The sequence below is a fragment of the Taudactylus pleione genome, unplaced genomic scaffold (assembly GCF_031769625.1).
Source record: "Taudactylus pleione unplaced genomic scaffold, aTauple2 ptg000002l, whole genome shotgun sequence".
Lineage (NCBI taxonomy): Eukaryota > Metazoa > Chordata > Amphibia > Anura > Myobatrachidae > Taudactylus > Taudactylus pleione.
Window position 1 is genome coordinate 115,768 of NW_028284405.1, and position 23,854 is coordinate 139,621.

The 23,854-nt window shown below is 45.1% G+C and overlaps 1 protein-coding gene across 1 annotated transcript; it reads right to left on the minus strand.

The window, feature by feature from the left end:
- Window positions 1–543: 543 nt before the first annotated feature.
- LOC148543454 (protein kinase C delta type-like) lies at window positions 544–23,359 on the minus strand. Its single transcript, XM_088477788.1, has 10 exons — window positions 23,210–23,359; window positions 15,337–15,586; window positions 14,496–14,602; window positions 10,980–11,147; window positions 10,472–10,563; window positions 9,689–9,751; window positions 8,760–8,895; window positions 5,879–6,070; window positions 2,887–3,015; window positions 544–693 (listed from the first exon to the last, which is right to left on the minus strand). The coding sequence occupies exons 1-10, from the start codon at window positions 23,357–23,359 to the stop codon at window positions 544–546; spliced, it is 1,437 nt and encodes a 478-aa protein (XP_088333914.1).
- Between the last annotated feature and the right edge of the window lie 495 nt (window positions 23,360–23,854).

The window sequence follows — 23,854 nt, forward strand, 5'->3', positions numbered from 1 at the left end:
TGTTACTACTGTGATTGTTGGTAAACAGCAGATGTTACTACTGTGATTGTTGGTAAACAGCAGATGTTACTACTGTGATTGTTGGTAAACAGCAGATGTTACTACTGTATTGTTGATAATCAGCAGGTGTTATTGCTGTATTCTTGTTAATCAGCAGATGTTACTACTGTGATTGTTGGTAAACAGCAGATGTTACTACTGTGATTGTTGGTAAACAGCAGATGTTACTACTGTATTGTTGATAATCAGCAGATGTTACTACTGTATTGTTGTTAATCAGCAGATGTTACTACTGTATTGTTGATAATCAGCAGATGTTACTACTGTATTGTTGATAATCAGCAGATGTTACTACTGTATTGTTGATAATCAGCAGATGTTACTACTGTATTGTTGATAATCAGCAGGTGTTATTACTGTATTGTTGTTAATCAGCAGGTGTTATTGCTGTATTGTTGTTATTCTGCAGATGGTATTGCTGTATTTGATGTTAATCAGCAGGTGAAAATTGCTGTGATGGAACCAGGCAGGATGTTATGCCGATCACTGGTTGTCCATGGTTCTCCACCGGTCACTTACAAACGAGAATCCACGGAACCGGCGCTCCTCCACCTTAGATATTGGTGGCTCCCGTGATGCTTGAGGTGGTACCAAGTCATCCAGTTTATGATGTTCACAGGTGGTAACTGGGGTCTATGAAAAGGAGACAAATCAGATCCATCATGTAAACACAAAATAAATACACAGTAATTGGGCTCTTTGTCACTGTGTCATAATGAAAAATAATTAGGTAATGTGCAAACTCTGCTTACTAATATTATGCTATACCTGTATGTTGTGTGATTATATAAGCAATCAGTATATTAATATTAGATAATACTGTAACCTGCACATTAGGTGGCAGATATATGTATGATGGTAGCTAGATGCCTCACTGACTTTGGGTTGCTGTATAATTACATTGTAGTTTGGATTTACCCTTCTACAATATCAATGCATGTTGCATGTGAAAGGAAGAATATTGCCATAGGCAAATGCAAGGGTTTTTTTGGTTGCCCCTCTCCAGCCCACACCATGACCACAATAGAAATTGTAAACTAATAGAATTATACTAGTGTTGCATGTTCTTCTCGGTATCAGAAATGGTCAGCACCATCTGTGGATCTTTTAATGTGTCAGCCAGAAATAAATACACCTGTGCACAAACTAGGAGATCTGGAAAACATGCACTAAGGGGTGCACTACTACAGACCATCTATAGGGATCATTAATCAAGTGCACAAGGAAACTAATGTGTACATATATGCCCAGGGCAGTGCTAGGTTCTTCTGCTGCTCGCCTAGACTCCTGGACTTGCTCCAATACTCTGGAATTGTGCCCACATCTGAAATAAAAACATTCAGCTCAGGCAGGATGGCCCTACTGCCACATCTAATGGGTTAACTATGTTTGCTGGCCTTTTATATGTCAGAATTATGACACACACAGTACTTTGGGCCTGATTCACTACCGATCGCATCTGAGATTACTTACGCAATCGACCGATCGTTGCATTCTGCGCATGGAACGCAGTGTGTGAACTGAACACTGCGATCGCAGTGACTATGCAGATCCATTGCAGAGTGATTGATAGAAAGTGCCGTTTGTGGGTGGTCACGCGGGGTGGTTGGCGAAACACAGGCGTGCCAGTGCGTTGGAACGCCGTTGCCTGGGCATGTAAAAATTATCCACTGCAATGCCGTATGTAGCCTGAGGCCTCATAGCGTGAGCTGAAGTTAGCAATTCCTGAGTAAGGTCAGAGCTTGTGCAAGTGTGCGTGAGGCTGCGATGATACTCAATAGTACAGATGGTTTTGCAGTCGTACTAAACAGTACATATGTATGTGTGTAAGGTAAAGTGGGCGTCCTTATGTTCTGCGATGGCATAGTGATCGCAATGGATTAGCATACTACTATCGCAGTGAGTCTGCGTGCATAATCGCTATTGCATTCGCAGTTACGATCCTTGCTGAATCAGGCCCTTTGTATGACACAGTGTAAGTGCTAATGATGCCCTCTCCATGGACTGGCCACACTCGCTCAAAATCAAGGATTTCTAAACTCCCTCTAGAAATTCTGCATTTGCCACCGATTGCAATAAATTGGCTGAAAGTAACATATACGGCTGATAATAAACATATACTGTCCATGTGTTTACAATTGAATTTCAAAAACATTCCACAAAATATTCTCCACATTCTGCATTTGGCCACAACATTTTTACTGCAGTAATTTAGCCATACTGTGGGCCTGATCCAGCAAGGATGACAAGTAAGAGATTGCATGTACTTGTCCGCTGCGAGAATATGCTAATGAATGTTATCTCAATGCCATCACACAGCCAGCATAGAGATGCCTACTGCTACCGAGTAACATCGGCCCCTCACGCACAATTACAGCAGGGTTGACCTTACTCAGAAATTGCTAACCTCATCGCACGCAGTGTGTGCACAAGCTGTGTATGTCGTTGCAGTGGCTAGTTTATGCACGCCCATGAAAATGGACAGACACGCCTGCGTTTCACCAACCACTCCCCCGCCACCATCCCCAAATGCTCACGGCCTGTCACTCACTCTGCGATGGATTCCTATCTGTGTAGGTGAACGCAGTGTGATCGCAATGCTAACTCGTGCAGTGCATGCGCAGTACGCACCATCGGCCGATCTGCATACACTGTTGCAGTTGCGATCTGTAATGAATCAGGCCCATTGTCCCTCTAGATTGGCATTTGTGTGACCATTTGTACAATAACATGCATCTCTCCTGATCACCAGCATTGTCTATGAGATAATAGGACTGTATGATGGAGCACATATTGTGTACATTCCTATATTGTACATATACTTACCGGTGGCATTATGAATGGGGGACATATCCTGCCAGCCTCCAGGTCTTCCCAGTTAATGGGCCAGAAAAACTGATGATCTTTGATGTTAATATATAGTCGCTGCCTTCTTTCTGGGGATTTGCATAGGAACTATCAAAGGAATAAACAGAAAAGTATAGAGTGTTAATGGTAGATAAGCACTAGCTGACCAATGTCATACCTTTTCCTTATGCTACTTTATTCTCAGGATGACATGTATAAAATATTACATTTTGTCTTACAACTACAGCCATGGCCAAAAGTTTTGAGAATGACACACGTATTGGTTTTCACAAAGTCTGCTGCTTCAGTTTTTGCATATACTCCAGAATGTCATGAAGAGTGATCAGATGATTTGCAATTAATTGCAAAGTCCCTCTTTGCCATGACAATGAACTTAAGAGCTGATTCAGAGCCGCTCGCTAGATGTGTATGCAAATTGCGTAGGCAGTGCAATCGCACAGCAATGCATTTGCACGCCCAGTATTTCTTAAGCTGCATACACACACAACGATTTTTTTAATGAACGATTTGAGTAAATGCTTTTTCCCTTGAAAAAATGTACTAAAATCGTTTACTAAAGTTGTTCATTTACTAAGTGTCATGAACGATTTTTATGAACTACAAATGATTTTTGCATATTCCCTTAATGAAAATCGTTGAGTTGACAAGTCTGACTGAACGACAAACTACAAACGTGAACGCGCATGAACGATAATCGTTCATCGTTTGACTCAGAAAGTGAACGATTTTTGCCATCAATTTTTGTTAAACGATATCGTTTAACGATAATCATTAAAAAAATCGTTGTGTGTGTATGCAGCTTTAGAGAGCGATCACATAGTGTATGCAGACACCCCCCAGCCTGTCTTAAGATCCTCACTTGTGCACATCATGCCCAAGAAGTGTATCCAACCATCGGTACATGACCATACCCTGCCGCAAGCACTGCGAGCACTTCTGTGTAAATACAAGCCAGGTGACGTGTACTATGATGCTGTCTTATAATTATGCACACTACTAAAATGCAGTTGAGATGCTCAGGCATGCCTGTGTTTGCACCTCCACTCCCTTGTTTTAATGGCCAGCCCCTGTTACCACCTACAAACTGCTTCCCCTGTCACTCACTCTGCTGGGCTGTCTATGCGCAGTGAGCGAACACATTGTGAGCTTTCGCTAAGGTATGCGCACTGCGATGCATACACACTGCATACCATCGGCAGCAGTGAACGTTTGCATCTTAGCAAGTGGGTCTGAATGAGCTCCTTAATCCCAAAAACAAAATTTCCACTGCATTTCACCCCTGCCACAAAAGGACCAGCTGGCGACATGTCAGTGATTCTCTCGTTAACACAGGTGATGCTGATTGAGTTAGAATTAACAGACTGAAAGCTTTAAAAGGAGGGTTGTGCTTGAAATCATTGTTCTTCTTCTGTCAACCATGGTTACCTGCAAGGAAACACATGCAGTCATCGTTGCTTTGTACAAAAAGGGCTTCACAGGCAAGGATATTGCTGCTAGTAACAAGATTGCACCTAAATCAACCATTTATCGGATCATGAAGAACTTCAAGGAGAGAGGTTCAATAGTTGTGAAGAAGGCTTCGGGGTGCCCAAGAAAGTCCAGCATGCACCAGGACCATCTCCTAAAGTTGATGCAGCGGGATCGGGGCACCACCAGTGCAGAGCTTGCTCAGGAATGGCAGCAGGCAGGTGTGAGTGCATATTAACGCACAGTGAGGCGACGACTTTTGAAGGATGGCCTGGTGTCAAGAAGTGCAGCAAAGAAGCCACTTCTCTCTAGAAAAAACATCAGGGACAGACTGATATTCTGCAAAAGGTACAGGGATTGACTGCTGAGGACTGGGGTAAAGTTATTTTCTCTGATGAATCCCCTTTCAGATTGTTTAGGGCATCTGGAAAATCACTTGTCTGGAGAAGGAAAGGTGAGCACTACCTTCAGTCCTGTGTCATGCCAACAGTAAAGCATCCTGAGACCATTCATGTGTGGGGTTGCTTCTCAGCCAAGGGAGTGGGCTCACTCACAATTTTGCCTAAGAGCGCAGCCATGAATAAAGAATGGTACCAAAACATCCTCCAAGAGCAACTTCTCCCAAGAACAGTTTGGTGACAAACAATGCCTTTTCCAGCATGATGGAGCACCTTGCCATAAGGCAAAAGTGATAACTAAGTGGCTAGGGGAACAGGTCCATGGCCAGGAAACTCCCCAGCAGAGCTGTAACTAGACTTTTTGGTGCCCTGAGCCAGAAAGGACATTAGCACCCCCCATTTTTCAAATAGGGACATAACGCACCCAAAAAAAGGGGAAAGGCCTCATGGGGAAGGACCAGGGAAGAGATGGGGTAGGCCAGAAAATGCTTGGATGAAATAAGAGGAAGCTAGAAGTGAGAATGATAATAAACAGAAAATTAACAGGCCTGAACATTGCCGCTTGTCCTGCGGTGCCCTAGTTACAGCCCTGCTCCCCAGATCTTAATCCCATTGAGAACTTTTGGTCAATCCTCAAGAGGCGAGTGGACAAACAAAAAGCCACAAATTCTGACAAACTCCAAGCATTGATTAGGCAAGAATGGGCGGCCATCAGTCAGTATGTGGCCCAGAAGTTGATTGACAGCATGCCAGGGCGAATTGCAGAGGTCTTGAAAAAGAAGGGTCAGCACTGCAAATATTGACTCATTGCATAAATAAACTTAATGTAATTGCCAATAAAAGCCTGACACTTATGAAATGCTTGTAATTTTACTTCAGTATACCATAGTAACATCTGACAAAAACACAGAAGCAGCAAACTTTGTGAAAACCAATACTTGTCATTCAAAACATTTGGCCATGGCTGTACATTTGCTGAGAGTGTATTCATTAGTATTAATGTATGTTCTCAGACCTGTGCCTTATTTCCCCTGTGACTGTATAATCTCCTGACCCTGTGATAAGCCTGTATACTGCATACTCACTCGCTTTAGGATGTTACTGATGCCAGGACTGAGCTCCTTTGGGTAGACTGGGTTATCGTTGAGGACAGATTTTATAACCTCAACAGACTCTTCACCACAGTAAAAGGGTTGGTCTCCTGTGGCCATCTCAAATACCATGACACCCAAGGAAAAAATGTCTGCCATGGCATCATACGGCTTCTTTCTAAGCATCTGTAAAAACATGATGGAGAAACAGATGATTAGTACATTGTCCAACCTGGCAGGAGGCACCGGGTTATGCTGACACCTCTCCTTTTTGTGCACAATGAAACATCTGATGGAAGGAAGAATATCAATGAACATATACAGGCAATTACACAGACAGCATTCAGCTGAGGGTTTATGTGAGGGAAATCAATTACTAAATTAAAATAACTGTTATGATAAATAATGACCGTGTATATTATACTAGAGAGCCAAAGCAAACACCGAGGCAAATGAGGCAATCACAGCAATAAATATGGAGAAAGTGCAATGGTTACTGTTATATAGGAATATGATCATGTACATAAAGCTGTGGTGCCCAGTAGAGTAGTCAGCAGTTGGTATACATGGAGCTGCAGCGTGATGCTGGCACATTAGTGGGTGGAGAGACTTGGCAGCATTACTCGTCAGTGGAATCCTCTGTGAATGATGGAAGACAGAAGACACAAGTGACGGGGAAGCTACTGATACTTTCAGCCGCTTATGTCACAGGAAGTGCTGGATAAGCTGCAGCGTGCAGAAGTACACCTGGGGGACTGCAGAGGAAGGACAGCTTGGCCATCTTTTTGGAAGCTATTTAAATATGGAAGTGGGAACATCAAGAGGGGTGAGAGCTCCCTGACTGAATGTACCACAAGGTCATAAGACTCATTTGGGGAATGAATACCCTGTGGAAGCCATTCATACACTGTACTGCCTACTTAATATTGTTACTGAATCATTCCTGGTATAGGCTTTTACTCTTTGGTAAAAGGTTTTTATTAATGTAAACTTACTCATCTACTAAGCTCTCACCCACACCTCTCCTCCCTACATCTCCAGCCTCGTCTCCTCACATGCTTCCTCCCACCCTCATCTCTCTGCTAATCTCCCTGATCACCACTTCCCACTCTCACAGTCAGGACTTCTCCTGGGCCTCTCCTAACCTCTGGAACTCCCTCCCTCACTCCATTAGTCTTTCACCTGCTTCCCAGGCTTTACATGTATTGTTTTCATTCTACCCTACTACCCTCCCTACTACCTCTATAGTCTCTGCCCATCTGTACTTTACCCTCTGCCCCCTATTGTGTCCACCCATATCCCCTATAGATCATAAGATCGTGAGAGCAGGGCCCTCTTCACTTTTTTCATCTCTACATAATTATGCTAAGTGAACATTGCAATGCTTGGGTCTATTCATAAATAACAATGTTCCCACACCATGTTGCCGCATATCACAGTGATAGCAATGTGACATCTTATATAGGAAGAAGCGGTGATAGCCTCTTTCTCTGGCCAAAAACTCTACTTCACTGCCTAATAATTACACCCCTATGTGACTATGGGCCTAATACAGAGGTGAATGCAGTGGAGCGATTTTTTTCCACATACTGTGATTGATTAGTAACGATGGGGGGAGGTAACGGGGGTGAGGATACAAAAACACAGGCATGTCACCACCGTATTCTGGGCCCCTCCTAGTCAGACACCATAGGGTTGCTCAGAAGTTAAATTCTGGCACCGATGTTGGGGCTATTGTATGTAAGCGGCGCATCCGAGACACCAGCCGGTGGGCATCTCTGTACACAAGACAGCGGCTGAGTCATTAACATATTTTCACAAGTCCGCTGCATCCGAAATCTCAGTTACAGTACGAATGCAACAGCTGCCACCTCTGCATCAGCCCCTATGTAACATTGCTTACTTGGATATTTTAGTCTGTACTTATATAATTTTGTGTCACTTCTCTTTCTCTTCAAAATATTCTTCTGGACTATAACCAGATTCAGAGATGGACCCTAATCGTGCTGCAAATGTGTACACAGCGACTGTGCAAGAATATGCAAATGTCACAGTCACCTAGATTTGTATTGAGCCGCCCACCGGTGACTTCACAAATCCAAGTGACTGTACAAAGACCCAGCATTAGTCATAGATCAGTTGATTATCGGAGTCCTGAGTAACCCTATTGTCACACAGAGTGTCCACGGCAACTGAGAACCATTTTTCGGCGTACGGGATCACAGACAGCGACATGCACCCAAAATGGTCACCAAATGCCTCCCCCTTTACTCCCCCCAAATGTTCCCGGCCTGTCAATTACACTGCAAGAAAATAGTCGCTCCGACAGCTGGCGGTAATGGAACTTGATACATGCTCAGATTCCGATAATTGCGCAAACATCTGCATTGCTGTCCTGATTCAAAGTAATATGCAAACCCAGACGCTTCCTGCTGCATTAGTATATCAGTTGTACGGTATTGCACAGCTAATTCCCTGCAGCTGTGCAATACCACACAATGCTGGCTTAGGCCCTGTATCCATCCCTGACTCAGACCCTGCGTCCATCCCTGACTTAGACCCTGCCTCCATCCCTGACTCAGACCCTGCATCCATCCCTGACTCAGACCCTGCGTCCATCCCTTACTCAGACCCAGCGTCCATCCCTGACTCAGCACTTGCGTCCATCCCTGACTCAGACCCTGCGTCCATCCCTGACTCAGACCCTGCGTCCATCCCTGACTCAGGCCCTGCGTCCATCCCTGACTCAGACCCTGCATCCATCCCTGACTAAGACCCTGTGTTTAGATATCATTAAGAACCAAGATGTTGTCCGATTAATAGTGAAATGGAGATACAGTATGAGAAGCCTGTAGACAATTAATCTGTTACTCACCTCAGGGGCCATGTAACCCACCGTCCCAGCAGCTCCTGATATCTTCTGGCCATTGGTGTTTTTAACTGCGAGGCCAAAATCACCAATTTTGGCATGGCCAACAGCATCCAGGAGCACGTTCTCCGGTTTGATGTCCCTGCGAGGAGAATGAGTGTAAGTTCTGCCTGTCAGACAGCTACCAGCTGTACAACTTTGTTTGTTGCAGAGAAAGATTCCCAGAGACACAATAAGAACCATGTCAGCATCACAGTGGGAAAAAGGGATCAGTGGTGTAAAACATGGTGAGTGTAGGGAGGCAATCACTGTGACTTACAGCTGCATAGAGTCACTATGGGGCCTATTTATTAGTTATCAGGTTTTAGACCTAATAAACATAATTTCTTATCTATATCTATAGTGGCAGCCATTGCCGTGCAGACATCCTATGGATCCCATTCCGAATAACTATCTGAAGAAGGTGTTAGCTAATGGGGCCAAGCTCCAGAATACTTCACATTCCAGAGCTTGGTAAAATCAGCATATACAGTATGCAGCCCCCATAGAAACCTATAGAAACCTATGGGGGCTGCTTTTGTGATTAAACTGGGGGATTGCAGCAGATATCCCCAATATGTGCTGAGATTCCCTATACATACATTCAGGGGTTACTTAATATTTGCAGGTACCACCTAAAAATTGGTATTTTCAGGGGAAATCTATGATAAATAGGCCCCTATGTATGTGGTGGGATAAAGATGGAGATAAGAGGATGTGTGAAGCAGTCACAAGAACCTCGCCCTACATATCATGTAACTCAAGAATGAATGATCCCCCATTTGCAGAAAAGGGCAGAGACACTTCTCTATAGCCTGACCCCCAGCAACATAATAGCTATACTGTAACTGCATATAGGGGGTTACTGTATGTGATCATTAGAAATAACGAGTTACCTATGGATAATGCCCCTTGAGTGGAGGAATTGGAGCCCACAAAGGATTTCTGCTGTTAAAAATCTGATGAGGAAGAAAGAACATAAATATTAATAGCAAATATTTTTAAAGTAAAATGACCAATAATGAGATAGTACATTCCCCCTGATATAGTATCAGAGTATAAGAATGACACGTGACATATTATTATCACACTTGGGGCGGGATGCATGATGCATTGCACTCGCGATGTATTCCACCGGTCATCGCATGCATGCTGGTGTTGGTATAGCTGGTATGCATGACGATCACCGCAAAGGACCGCTCTGTCGGTAAGAGCGTCCCTTTGCGATGGAGGGACATTCGGGTCTTTGACCCAGAAGCCCCTCTGGCATGTGCTGTGGAGGATGCTGGGAAGGATTCAATTGGAAACCTCTCTCAGCACTCTGCTGAGAGAAGCCCATGGGCTCCTATTGGTATTCCCAACAGGAAGATGTCGTTACCCACCGCGCTCTCCGAGGCTAGGTGCATATGAGAAATGCACATTTTCGACCACATTTCTGCCCTTGATGCATCCCGCCCATGCTCTTTGTATAGCTGAGTAACACAATGGAGCCCCTGTGTCCAGGAGACTCTGTATTATACACAGACCTGTCACCATGGACACCTATAAAGGCCCATCCTGGATTTGTTAGGCCGCATAGGCCGGGTCCTACTGCAGCCCAGGTGCAGGGATGGAAACACTGATGTTACTATTTGTCATATCAATAATAATAGTAATAACATACCCACGTTCTCTCTTACCTGCTAGTGGCATCACCTAATGGGGCACTCTTCTCTATTAGCTGGTATAGATCTCCCCCACTCAGGTACTCCATGATGAATATGATGTGTTCCTGTATAGGAATCAGAGAGTATGATATAAGTTACATTATGGACATTACTCTGACACACAGCAGATTATAATCAGTAATACTCAGTCACCACAGTGATGTGAATGAGGCCCAATGTATACGCTGTATACAGCCCGTCTTCTGTCTGAGATGGGCCTCTACATATATAATGCCCACAGGACACGGGGTAAGTGATTGAGTCAGTGCTGGACAGTAAGGAGCACGGGATGAAGGATCCCAGATACTACACAAATGTACAGAATTAGGATAATAAACCTCTGTGTCAGAGTAATGCGTCATACAATATGTGCCATTGGAATTATGCGGGGGTCCAGTAATGGTAAAATAATTCTCTTATATTACAGAAGCTGCGATATTCGGAAGTTAGTTACAATTATGACAGATACAGAGACTCTTACCGGGGTCTGGGATGCTGCATAGCCATGGGTGAAGAAAGTGCTGTTGCCAGTGACTTGCAGGATGTCCCGCTCTATAAATATAGGGTTCTTGCCCCTGAGTAGTGTCCTCTTCTTCACCAGTTTTACTGCCAGCTGCTCTCTGCTGTTGGGGTGGGATGCCAGCAGTACCTGCATGAGACAGATAATTTTACTGGTATGAATACCCCTTTCCCACTGCTGCAATAACCCTGGTTATTGCCGGGTCAATCCAGGTCACTGCTGAGTGGAAAATGGTCCTGGAAAAATAACCCAAGTCAAGTGACCGAGGAATCTAACCCAGGTCACGACCAGAGTTGATATCAGAAAGAAACTGAGTATCGGTCCACTATAAACAGCATGACCAGAGTCACGATGACCCGGGTCATTCCTCAAACCAGGGGATGTCCTGGCTTCAGTAACGCTAGGAGAATACATCAGCTTCAAAAGTCCACTGTAATGCTGGACCCGGGATATAACTCAGGTCCAGCTGCTGGTGTAAAAGGGGTAAAACCTGGCTCTGACCCGTGCTTACTCTGTGCTCAGTGCTCACAGCTGGGTTTTTGGTGGGATAGGGTATAAGAGTTAGAAGCAATTTGCAATGTTATTTAGCTGTGGAACCTGCCTGGCTGACACTCCCAAAGATCATTGTACAAACAGGAGACAGCAAGATAAATTGACAACAGCAAGGTGAGACTGTCCCATTCCCCCGTAGGGAAAGTACAGGGGATGAGCGTCTTCCCTGAGCCCAGGATTGTAGATCTTTTGTGCCCAACATTTATTACAAAAAGCCCAATCTCCCCATCTAGTAGATCCTTGTGGGTCTTCACTTGTTCCTGAGATACCAACCATCACCAGCTTCTCAGCCCCTTAGTCTCTGTAATAGCCTGTACACAAGCAGGACATTGAAGTGAGCTTATTTGGTGACTGTTCTGGGCAACAAAATGTAAGGACAATGGAGCCCCAGTTTTGAGCAGACAGCACCATATCCATACCTCCCAACTGTCCCGCATTCAGCGGGACAGTCCGGTTTTTCTGGGACTGTCCCGCTGTCCCACCCGCGGGCCGTAGTGTCTAGCGGTAGGGGGAAGTTGGGGGAAGCATACACCGCTGCTCTGCATAGCAGAGCAGCGGATATGCAGAGCACAGCATCTATTCACAGCATGGGGGAGAAGCCCGGGGGCAGCCCAGCATCTCGGAGATGCTGGGCACGCCTTTTAGTGATGTAAATGGGGGGGTGCCATTAGGCCACACCCCCTTTACCATCTCGTAATGCCCCCTTTTCGGGCACGCATCTCCAGTCACAAATGTTGGGAGGTATGCCATATCTAACATTGGCCTATTACATGTACTGTAGCTCAGCTCTGTTAAAACGCAGAGCAGAACTGTCCCCTAGCACCTCAGAGGTAACAGAGGATTTCAGAGCAGGGAGTGGTACAACAGGCTGTATGATAATAACTAATATTATTGCCATGCATGTGTGCCCTAGCTGCGCCCTGACACCTACACTGGCCACGCCTCTGTCAGCTGTAATAAGCAACAGTCCAAAACCATATATGGAGGTGAGTGTGGGAATGTGCCACTGTATCCTCTATATTTTGCCTTGCTCCCAATGTAAACACCTATGTGCATGTAATGATAATTATATTTAGATATGAGCGGTACACATTCTGTGGAATCCAAATCGCTCTGAACATAGGGAATCCGAGTCCACCCGAACCCTGTTCAAGTGTTACCTGTCTGACTCGGATCCCCGTTAGAGGCCGAGCCGCAGCCTCCTGATGTCGGATTCTCGCGAGAGAATCCAATGTCAGGGCTCCTCTAGTGTAGGGCAGACCACTGTGATAGCTGTCTGCCCTACACAGGCACAAACACACAGCCGCCAGCGGCAGCTGTGTGTTTGTAAAAGCAGCCAATGAGAGTCAGGCAGACTCTTATTGGCTGCTGCACGGAGGGAGATGGTTGGAGCTCACTCATGAGCTCCGTCTTCCGCCTCCCTCCACGCGTAACAGAGTAGAGCAGAGTGTACGAAGACAGGAGTGGGGATTCAGGTAAGTACTACTGGGGGCCTGCTAATGGGGGCACTACTACTGGGGGCCTACTACTGGGGGCACTACTACTGGGGGGCATACTACTGGGGGCATGCTAATGCGGTCACTGATACTGGGGGGCATACTACTACTGGGGGCAGGCATATGGGGGACTACTGCTGGGGGCCTGCTACGGAGGGCATACTACTATGGGGCATACTACTGGGGGAATGCTAATGGGGGCACTACTACTAGGGGGCATACTACTGGGGGCCTGCTAATGGGGGCACTACTACTGAGGACCTGCTAATGGGGGCACTACTACTGGGGGCCTGCTAATGGGGGCACTGCTACTGGGTGGCATACTACTACTGGGGGCACTGCTACTGGGGGGCATACTACTGGGGGCCTGCTAATGGGGGGCATACTACTGGGGGCACTGCTACTGGGGGGCATACTACTACTGGGGGCACTGCATAGGGAGCCCTACTACTAAGGGGACTGCATAGGGGGCACCACTACTGGGGGCATTGTGTAAGGGACACCACTGCTGTGGGCATTGTATAAGTGGCACTACTACTGTGGGCATTGTATAAGGGGCATTACTACTTTGGGCTTTGTGTATAAGGGTCATTACTGTGGACATTGTGTAAAATGGTCACTACTGTGGGCATTGTGTAAAAGGGTCACTACTGTGGGCTTTGTGTATAAGGGTCACTACTGTGGGCAATGTGTAAAATGGTCACTACTGTTGGCATTGTGTAAAAGGAGCACTCCTGTGGGCATTGTGTAAAAGGAGCACTCCTGTGGGCATTGTGTAAAAGGGTCACTACTGTGGGCATTGTGTAAAAGGGGCACTACTGTGTCGTAACATAAATAAGAGACACTACTTTATGGTGTAATGTGAATCAGGGGCACTATGTGCTGTGTAATGTGAATAAGATTGTGCACTGTGACTCCTAAGGCCGTAGCCCACTTTGTAAACAAGTACTGTGATTCTGCTGGCCGTACCCCACTGGGTGGGTGCACTACTTTTCATTTCTGCCACTGCTGTGTGGCAATCTGTCATTGATGTGCTTTATACTGTGGTGTCTGCGCCGCTGCTTTGTCGCTTGGTAACCAGTCAGATCACTGCAACCTTTGGCCAATAATGGTGAAAACTATAATTTAAACTGTGAGGTGGTCTAAATTGGCTGTAAATGACTGGAAATCAAGGTTATTTAGGTTAATAATACTCTAGGAAGAAAAAAAAGCCCAATTTATGTGATTTTAGCTTTTGTTTGTCAAGTTTTGTAAAAAAATCCAAATCCAAATCCAAAGCAAGACGACGAATTAGAACCAAATCCAAATCCGGCAAAAATGGTCCTGCGCACATTCCTAATTATATTATATAGTTATTAAAGCAAAGTTCTTAAGATATATTTGCTGCATTGTTTACAGGTAAGTCACCAAATATGTACTAATCACTTACCTTCCCGAAACCGCCCTCTCCAATAATACTGTGGTAGATCAAACATTCCAATATATGAGAGGCAGCGGCTGTTTCCGGGGGGCTGGCTGGAGTGGTCCCACTTACACCTTGTGGCATAAAGAGAAATCACATTTATTGACTGATATAAACATAGATATTTGGCAATATTTCATTTAAAGATTTGAGATTATTATATCATAGAAAGTATTTATACTCTGTATTATATAGTATCTGGTAAGAATATTGTTATGTTGCCTAATTATATGTTGTTGTGGTGTAAGAGAAATGAAATAAATGAATAGGGAATAGCTGCCAGCATTGGATAGGACAATGTAACAGTCACAGGTGCTGCAGAATAGTAATAACAAGGTATAAAGACATTGCAGAGTTAGGTGATAGGGAAAGGACGTGAATGGTGGTGAGAGGTGAGAACATGACGTCACCGTATTGCACATGTGCACAATTTGCACCAGTATTGTGAGCATCAAACACTTATCACCCCTTGTGCTGTGTGGTGGGGATCAGGGGTGTTATAGGTAAGTGCAGCACAGTCCTGTATCTGGCATCTCCCTGAGCATCACACATATTAGGGTCAGAGTTATGTCAGACCTGTGCACTCTGTAGCCATATGCTCAGCACTTACACACAGGAGGTGCAGGAGCCACACTTACCATGTAAGTACTAACCTACACCTCACTTACTTCTCTATTACATTACATGTGAGGGGAGATGTATCAAACCTATAGCAACCAATCAGCTTCTGTCATTTTAAAGCTTTTTATCGTTAGACAATTTGATACATCTCTCCCTTGTTAGTGCTTTCAAGCAAAAGGCTTTTTACCTGCTCTTCCCTTTTTTAATTTCTTTTGATGGTCTGGGGCTTCACTTTTGTGAGTTCTCTTATTGCCCCTCCGAGCTGTGAGCTCTATGATGGGAGCACTGGGTCCCTCTCCTGGGCTGTCATGTCTCAGCTCCTCCTTCTTTTTCTTATTGCAGCCAGTGTCCCCGGTCTTGTCTAAGGGTCTCTTTACAGCTGATCTCTTGCTGATGGTGCTGTCTACCTTGGGCCTCTTATTAGGGGCCTTACCTGGCTGCTTTGATGTTCTAGCCTGGTTCCTGTTGTTCTTACACTGATGGTCCTCTCTCACCTCAATATCTCCTCCCTCTGTGATATTGGGAGAATCTCCTCTTCCCACACAGATATCCTCCTTATTACTCCTACTACTCTCCTTAATAGGAGACCTGTTGTTATCCGGTCGCCTTTTCCTCTTTCTTGATCTCATATCAAGATAAATCAAGAAAAATAAACAAAAATTCGCTAAGCACGAATAAAATCGCCTTCACACTGCAATAGGTGAAAACACACAAACGTATCTTGTGCAGGTAAGCAACTGAGCCAGCAGCTCTATGACATCATAAAGCTTTGTGACATCACCAGCTGCTGTAGGCCCAGTGTCACTGCCTGTTACCCACAGTGCCTATAATACAACCATGTTTATATAAATTACTGGTGGGCCCTGTCCCAAGCACTGTGATGGGAATCTTTGGGGTCCAATGTGTCACCCAAATCTCATATGTAATTACTGTACTTATTTAGCCTATCAGGGTCAGGTGATACCTGTCTGCTTGTAAAAAGCAATAAAAATGGGCTGCTATAGTGTGATCCACAGGTTACATTCAGCTTTTATTTTATATCAGTAAAATTATATACAAAATTATTAAAATTTAGCAAAATATAATAATAGAGCAATCTTAGGGCCTCATTTATTAACGAGTTTTATCACCAAAATGAGTGATAAATGTCACTGTGTATGATAAATGGTGCTCCAGCCAATCAGCTCCCAACTGTCAACTGTTAGAAAAATGACAGTTGGGAGGGAGCTGATTGGCTGGAGCACCATTTATCATACACAGTGAAACTTATCACTCGTTTTGATTATAAAACTCGTTTGGAAATGGGGGCCTTAGTGTCAAAAAGATAGGAAATTATGAAATAAAAACTACTGTATTTTTATTCCTGAGATATCTCAAAAACTTTCTGGGGCTGTTTCAGAGTTGGGTGCAACGCAAAGAAAAAAGGAATCACTTTGCACCAGGACAAACCATATTGTACTGCAGGTGGGGCGGATTTATAATATGCAGAGATATTTAATTTTGGGAGGGGCGTGTCCTATCTGAACTCTAATTTGAAGTGTAAAAATAAAGCTGCCCAGCATTTGTAGGCTACATGCTAAATCAGCCATTATTTACCCTGCATTCAGAAGGACAGCATAAGGCAGGTGCAATCTGACTGAGCCAGGTTAAACCCCGTGGTTGTGATAGCAGTATACCTATGAGAATGTTGTTGTTAGTGTCAGACATTAGAATTAGCCTATAGGGTTGCTAGGGGGTGTGGTCTTGCTGGTATATTCGGTCTGATATGCATACAGTAGATTCAGCCTCTTTGTTTCTGGAAATAATGTTTTTGTTTTTGCATGTTTGTTTGCTATGAGTATTGTGGTGGAAAGAACGGTAGTGTGTTTTTAGTCGTTATACAAGTTAGATGGGTGCGTTCTCCTTGTTCAATTATAGGCCAAAATGTCCTACAGGGAAATGACACAGCCCGTCCGGGCGTGCTTTTTCTGGAGAGTTGAACTCTAACGAGTGATGTGTTTGGTCTGCCTGTTTTTTGTGGGAGTGTCCGTTCTTTGTTGTCCACCACCATACTAACTTTAAGCTCACAATCAATTTCAATTGGCAAGATCTAATGGTCTAATTCGATAGCCCAAATTCAATATTTAATTAATTATTATTAATTATTAATAATCTGTTGTCAAATAAAATTGACCTTTAATTTTAAATCCAACTGTTGTTGTCCGTGTGTTTATTTTTAGATACGTTTTTAGTCATTTTAAGTCTGTAAGGTATAGTGCACATATCAACCATTAGGGAGTTTAATAAAATACATGCATTTGCACCTTTGCATTGTAACATGGTTTGTCCAGGTGCAAAGTTACTGGCTTTGTTTTAGTTGACGTTGCTCCAAATTTAGAATCAGCCCATTTATCTCATGTTAGGGGTGTTGCAAATAAGGACCAAATGTAATTGCAAGCGAATTGTGGAAGCTGCCATGATTCCGGCGAGATAGTCTTTACATTTAAAGTGATAATTAGTTTAAAGGCAATATCAGCTTTAAACCTAGTGACTATCTCACCAGAATTGTGCCGGCTCCTGTAAATCGCAGGCTATTACATTTGGCCAAGATACTTTAATATCTACACTAGGGGTCAAAAGATTTACAACACCCCCATTTTTTCAGTTTTTATTGACATTTTTTTTGCAATTCAAGTCTAGTTAATAACCTTACACAGGGAAGCCCTGAGCTGTTAGAGGATATGGAAAAGAGTTTAGCTTAGCCAAAACTGTGTAAATGTTACAGTTATAAGAAAACACCTTTTTCAGGGAACAAGCAATGGGCTGAGGGCCTGATTCAGAGCCGCTCGTAAGCGGCAGTACGCTCATTCTGAGCGATGTTCGCCCATCTGCACATGCGTAGGGTTTTTAATACGCATGCGCGAACCAGTCAGTGCGGCCGAAAATCGTTTGTTCGCTATATAGCGAATGCCTGCTATTTTGAGTGACAGAATGAGGCATATGTGGGTGATAACAGGGGAAGGTGCTTGAAAACGGGGAGTGGAGATCAGAACGCAGGCGTGCTTAAAGGCAAAACGGGCGTTTTATGGGTGTGCATAATTAATACAGCAGCGTCATTGACCACGTCAGTTGGTTGTTTTATAGTCTGAACTGCTCGCAATATAGTGGTAGGAAAAACCATCCACAAGAATAGCGAGCAGTTCATACGCTGTTCGATGTACTCGATTAATCTAATAAATAGCGGACATGACGTATGATGCGAGCGGCCAGGGGGGCTTATTTTTCAAATAAACGTCTGCATGTTTTGTTCGCTCGTTCAGACATGGAGGTGTCAACAGACCGCAAGGAGCGAACGGTTCATTTGAATAGCCACCCCCTTTTTCTGGACGAGCGAGCGCTAATTGCGTCCGGCTCTGAATCAGGCCCTAAGACCTTACAGCTGTTCTGCAGCAATGACAAAGAGACTTGCCTGGGCCATGATGCACAGCCAGTGTACTACTGAAGACTGGGAGAAGGTCTTTTGGGCTGATGAATCCACACTTTAAATCTTTGGCTCATCATGCAGGGTTTTGTACACAATCGAGTAGACAAAAGGATGGTTTATCAATATGTGGGGTTTATTTACTAAGCGTTGGCTTGTAATAGCCACCACTTCCACACATGTTTTAGCCAAATATTTAAAAGGCCAATGCTTTTAATAGCAAAGCTCTCCATGTTTTGTAGTAAAAGTATTGACCTTTTTAAATTTCAGGCTGAAACACACCAGAGTAGGAAGCGAGATCGTCTGGGACTCTTTTGCTGGAACCGAAGCCAGCAACTTGCATGAAGTTACTGTCAGGAACCAAAAGGGTGACCTCAGCATTTTGCAGTGCCATGCAATACCCACTGCTCTGCATCTAATTGGTCAAGAGTTCATCCTATAACATTAACCTGAAACATATGTCCAGGCTATGGGGCAGATGTACTAAGCTCTGGAAAGTGATAAATTGGAGAGTGATAAACTACTAACCAATCAGCTCCTAACTGTCATTTTTCAAACACAGCCTGTAACCATGACAGGAGCTGACTGGCTGGTAGTTTATCACTCTCCAATTTATCACTTTCCAGAGCTTAGTACATCTCCCCCTATGTCAGAACTGCCTTCCGAGGAAAAGAATTAGACGGTAGGCTTCATATCATGGAATGGACAGCACAGTCTCCAGACTTAGGGCCTGATTCAGCTTTGGGAATAGAGTAAGATATAGCAAGTAACTGTGAACCTGGACAAACCATGTTACAATGTAAGGGGTGCAAATAGTAATACATATATTTTGTGTGGTAAATACTGGCTGCTTTTTAATGTAGCCCACAAATACTGCACAACTTTATTTTTACACTGCAACTTAGATGACAGTTTGGGCTCATCCCTCCCAAATCTAAATCTATCTGCACATTTTACATCTGCCCGACCTGCAGTGCAGCATGGTTTTACCAAGGTGCACAGTTACTTGCTATATCTTACTATATTCCCAAGGCTGAATCAGCCTGTTAAACCCAATTGAGCTGGCTTGGGATAAACTGCACAGAAGGGTAAAAATAACTAACCAATAAGCTCAATACATTTGTGAGAACTTCAGCAACAGTGTTGGAAAGAACTTCCCGAACTCTGAGCCTTATACAGAGATGTACGCCATGCTATTATTTATGCAGATTGAGCGATTGTTTACCATCGCACATGCATGTAACCTGCACTGTGCATGTGCATAGATTATTTTGTGACTGCGCTCGCACAGAGGAGTCAATCGCAGAGTGAGTGACAGGTAGTCAGCATTTGGGGAGGTAAGGGGGGGGCGACTAGGCATATGCAGGTGTGTCTGACCGTTTAAATGTCATTTCATGGGTGTGCATAAATAAGCCATTGCGATCTCCTTCGCAGCATGAGAGCTCTCTGTGTGTCAGTCGCTGTGTTTGAGACAGGTCAGACTTGCCACCTATGCTGCATTGCTGCCCGATCTACATCGATGTTACCGATGTTTATGCTGGTATGAGACATCGGATGCATATGAGAAGGCAGCAGTGAGCGTCTCTATGCTTGTGCAAGGTTTGGAGACATTAGCATATTTCTGCAATTGCGACCCATGCAAAATTGCAGCTCTGAATCAGGCCCTCTATGTGATTTCCATGGTAGAAAGAATGACTATGAGTAAAAAATGTAGATGAAAACTTGTACAATGAGACAATAAACTGCATGCACTTCACTAAGAACTGGAAACATGTGGGTGTAGTAAATCTTTTGAATTTGTACCCCTGTATTGGGCCTGATTCATCATAGATCACAACTGCATAAATTAGCCACTGCGATGCCATACAAATCCAGGGCCGAAATCAGGGGGGGACTGGCAGGCCTTGAGTCCCGGGCCCGGAGACAGCGGAAAGAGAGGGGGCCCGGGTGCTGCAGTCCTGCACTTGCAGCCCTGTTCATTGGAAATACAACACTGCTGGCTGCTTGTCATTTATTGTGCCGCCGCGAGCCAGCCGGAGCTCGCAGACCGGCAGCCAATCAGGAGCAGCTGCTCCTGATTGGCTGCTGGTCCGCAAGCTGTGATTGGCTCACAGTCACGCCATATTGGAAATGCCGATGCACGGATGCAGCGCTACTACTAGAGCCACCCCGGCCCCTCCCTCTCTCTGCTCTATCAGCGCTGACTCTGGTTGGCTGGCTGCACCAACGCAGCCAGTTGAAAAAAAATCGAAAAAAGATACCATACTACTCACCCCCCAGTCCAGCAAGCTGTCCCTGCCATTCTTCCTTGCCCTGTGCTTCTCCCTAGTCCTACCAGCCTTCCCTGTCCTGCCCCCTCCTCACAGTCTTAGTAGCAATTGTAGTAAATAAGTATATGGAGTAGTGTCTCTTTATTTACTACTATTGCTACTAAGACCTGTGAGTGCCGCTCGTGACTCTCTTTATATATATATATATATATGCTGCTTTACTGCTTTTCAAATTGGTTTACGCAAATTGGTGTCCGACCCTCTGGTGTAGCTCCACCCACCTCTGCCAACCCCCCCACCCTCCTTGGTGGGGGCCCTGTCTATTCTCTCAGTCCTGGGCCCCACGATTTCTGATGGCAGCCCTGTACACAGCTCAGGCTTGCCTACTCTCCTGATTTGGCCGGGAGCCTCCCGAATATCGGGTGCCGCTCCCGGCCCCCTGGAAAGGCAGGCAAGCATCCCGACATTCCCCAACCCTCCCAACCTCCCCCCAGAATACACTAGAAATCCCCACAGCGGGGGGGCTGTTGACGCGATTCGCGCTGAATCGCGTCATCGTGGCCCTGTCCCTGCTTCACAGTGCTGAAAATAATGGCATTGTGAAGAGGGGGCGGGGCCACGATGGTGCGATCGCACAGCCCCGCTCTCGGCTCCACCCCCAAACAGCTGTCCGGACATGACCCCCGCTGTTAGCCGACAATCAGCTCCATCCCGGAAGGAGGTAGCTGATTGTCGGCAAGTATGACACAGCCTGAGGTTACATTGCATGCGATGAGGTTAGCAAATTCTGAGTCAGACCTGTAATTGTGTGTGAGGCTCCGATGGTGCTCGATGTTACCGATGGTTTTGCAGACTTGCAATGTGTTACGGATGTGAATAAGGTGAAGTGGGCGTCCTTATGTTAGGCTGTAATGGGATTGTGATTGCAAACATTAGCATATTTTCGCAGTGGATCTCCGTGCATAATTGCAGCTACGATCGCAATAGCAATTGTAATGAATCAGGCCGTGTGTTACTTATCTCAGGGGGAACACTGATGGTAAGTCTGGTCACTGAGTGATCCTTAAATGGACCCAGTTTTCCAAAATATTGATTATGTTTTATTTTTGTAATTCAAATACCTAAATAATATTATGGGGTGTGTCCACCATTATATATGTGAGAATTATATTACACAGTGGTGATACTGACATGCATTGTGCTATTGGTGCTTCAATAAGTTTTATTTCTTATGTCTGTAAGTATTTAATAGAATATTTATTATTGAAATGTTAGAACTCGGGGAGAGAAGATCCCTGACAGGTGCTCACTGTCATAGTGTCCCTAGTAGGGTCCTCATCCTAAGCGCCATTGAAGACCATCAGTAGGGACCTCCGGCCGTTGTCACTAAGGAAAAAAAGAATAGAATTAACTATTCAGCGCGTTTCGTCCTTTAGGGTGACAAGCAAGGGAATAGTCACGGGTGATGGTGACCTTCACCGGGAGGATAAACGGTCATCACAAGCACTGGTGCCTCAGCCACCCAGGTATCACCTAATAGTACTTGTGCACTGAGGGTGAAATGTGGGTGTGCAAGGATCACTGATACCGGAAGGAAGGGGACAAGGACAGGACACACACACGGAGTGTATACTCACCATTGTAATACTTGTCACCTTGATTGAGGGTCAGTCAGCACCTGTGAGGAGATATTACACAGCCGCCCACACAACTACCTCTATACTAACCTAAGTAAGACCGAAGGCTGTCAATTTAAGCCTAAGGGACATTAAACCACAAGTGTTTTGAGTGTTGCCAGTTTAATAACGTGTTGGTTATTGCCACTTTAAGTGTAGCTGGTCTTATGCAGCCAATGAATGTTTCATGAGGAGTGGTCGAAGAGTATATAATGGAGTGATGTATGGAAATCTGCCTCTTTGTTACAGTTTTTTTCCAGGACAGGGAAGTACAATGTGTGATGTGAATCTCCTGTATAAATCTCCTTTTTTCCTTTTCTCTTTCTCCTGTTCTCTACCCTCCAGCTATTCTTTTGTTCTCTTACCCTATACTTTCATTCTTTTCCCCTATTCTTCCATGCTTTCCCTCAATCTTCTATACCCCTGGGATTCCTTCCTGGTCTCTCCCTCTTGCCCTTCATAATGTCCCCCCATCACTCCTGTTAACACTGCCCGCTATGTGTGCTGCTGGGCTAAAACAGCAGGCTCCCGTGCTGCCCAGCTCTTTCTCTCCCCCCCCCGAGCAGGCCACCGCGCTTATCGTGGACAGGGCCTGAGGCAGCGCTTGTGCAGTAGGGCAGGGCCGCAGCTATGGCCGTGGCTGTCAGTCCTGACCTTTATCTTTGCTGTACGGAGGCAACTGGCGGTATCCACCGCCTCCGATGCTGCCTCCACATGGTGCCCGGCGTGGCCGCGCACCTTAGCAGAGCCGAGGCCAGAAACTTCGGCCCCGCCTGTGCTGTGAGACGGAGCGCGGCTCAGCATGTTGCCGCTGGCTCCGTCTCTATTTTATTTAACCAGAGGCAGGCAGCGTTGGCTGCTCCACTGGTTTGATTCAATGAGCGGCCTGCGGGCCGTTGGGCACACGCTAGTGGGGTGGCGAAGGGGGCATGGCTTTGCCCCGAGTGTGGCCGCCATCTTAATACTGGGCGGCTTCTGCTGCCTGCTCTAGGCGCGGCAGGAAATCCTCTCAGGTTCCACAGTCTGCCCTATTTGTGCCCCATAGTATAAGGGACCATACAAAATTAGGATCCCCTTAGTAATGTCACTAATTAACTAACTGGCACACTTCAGTCCCTGTTGATCTTTTAAAATGTGTTACTAGGAGATCTGGAAAACATGCAATGAATATGGTTGTGCAGCCGGTAGTAAATAAATTGGACAGCCAGTAATAAATAACGTGGTGCACCGACTAGGGGATCTGGAAAACATGTAATGAATATAGTGGTGCAGCAAGTAGTAAATAAATTGGAAAGCCAG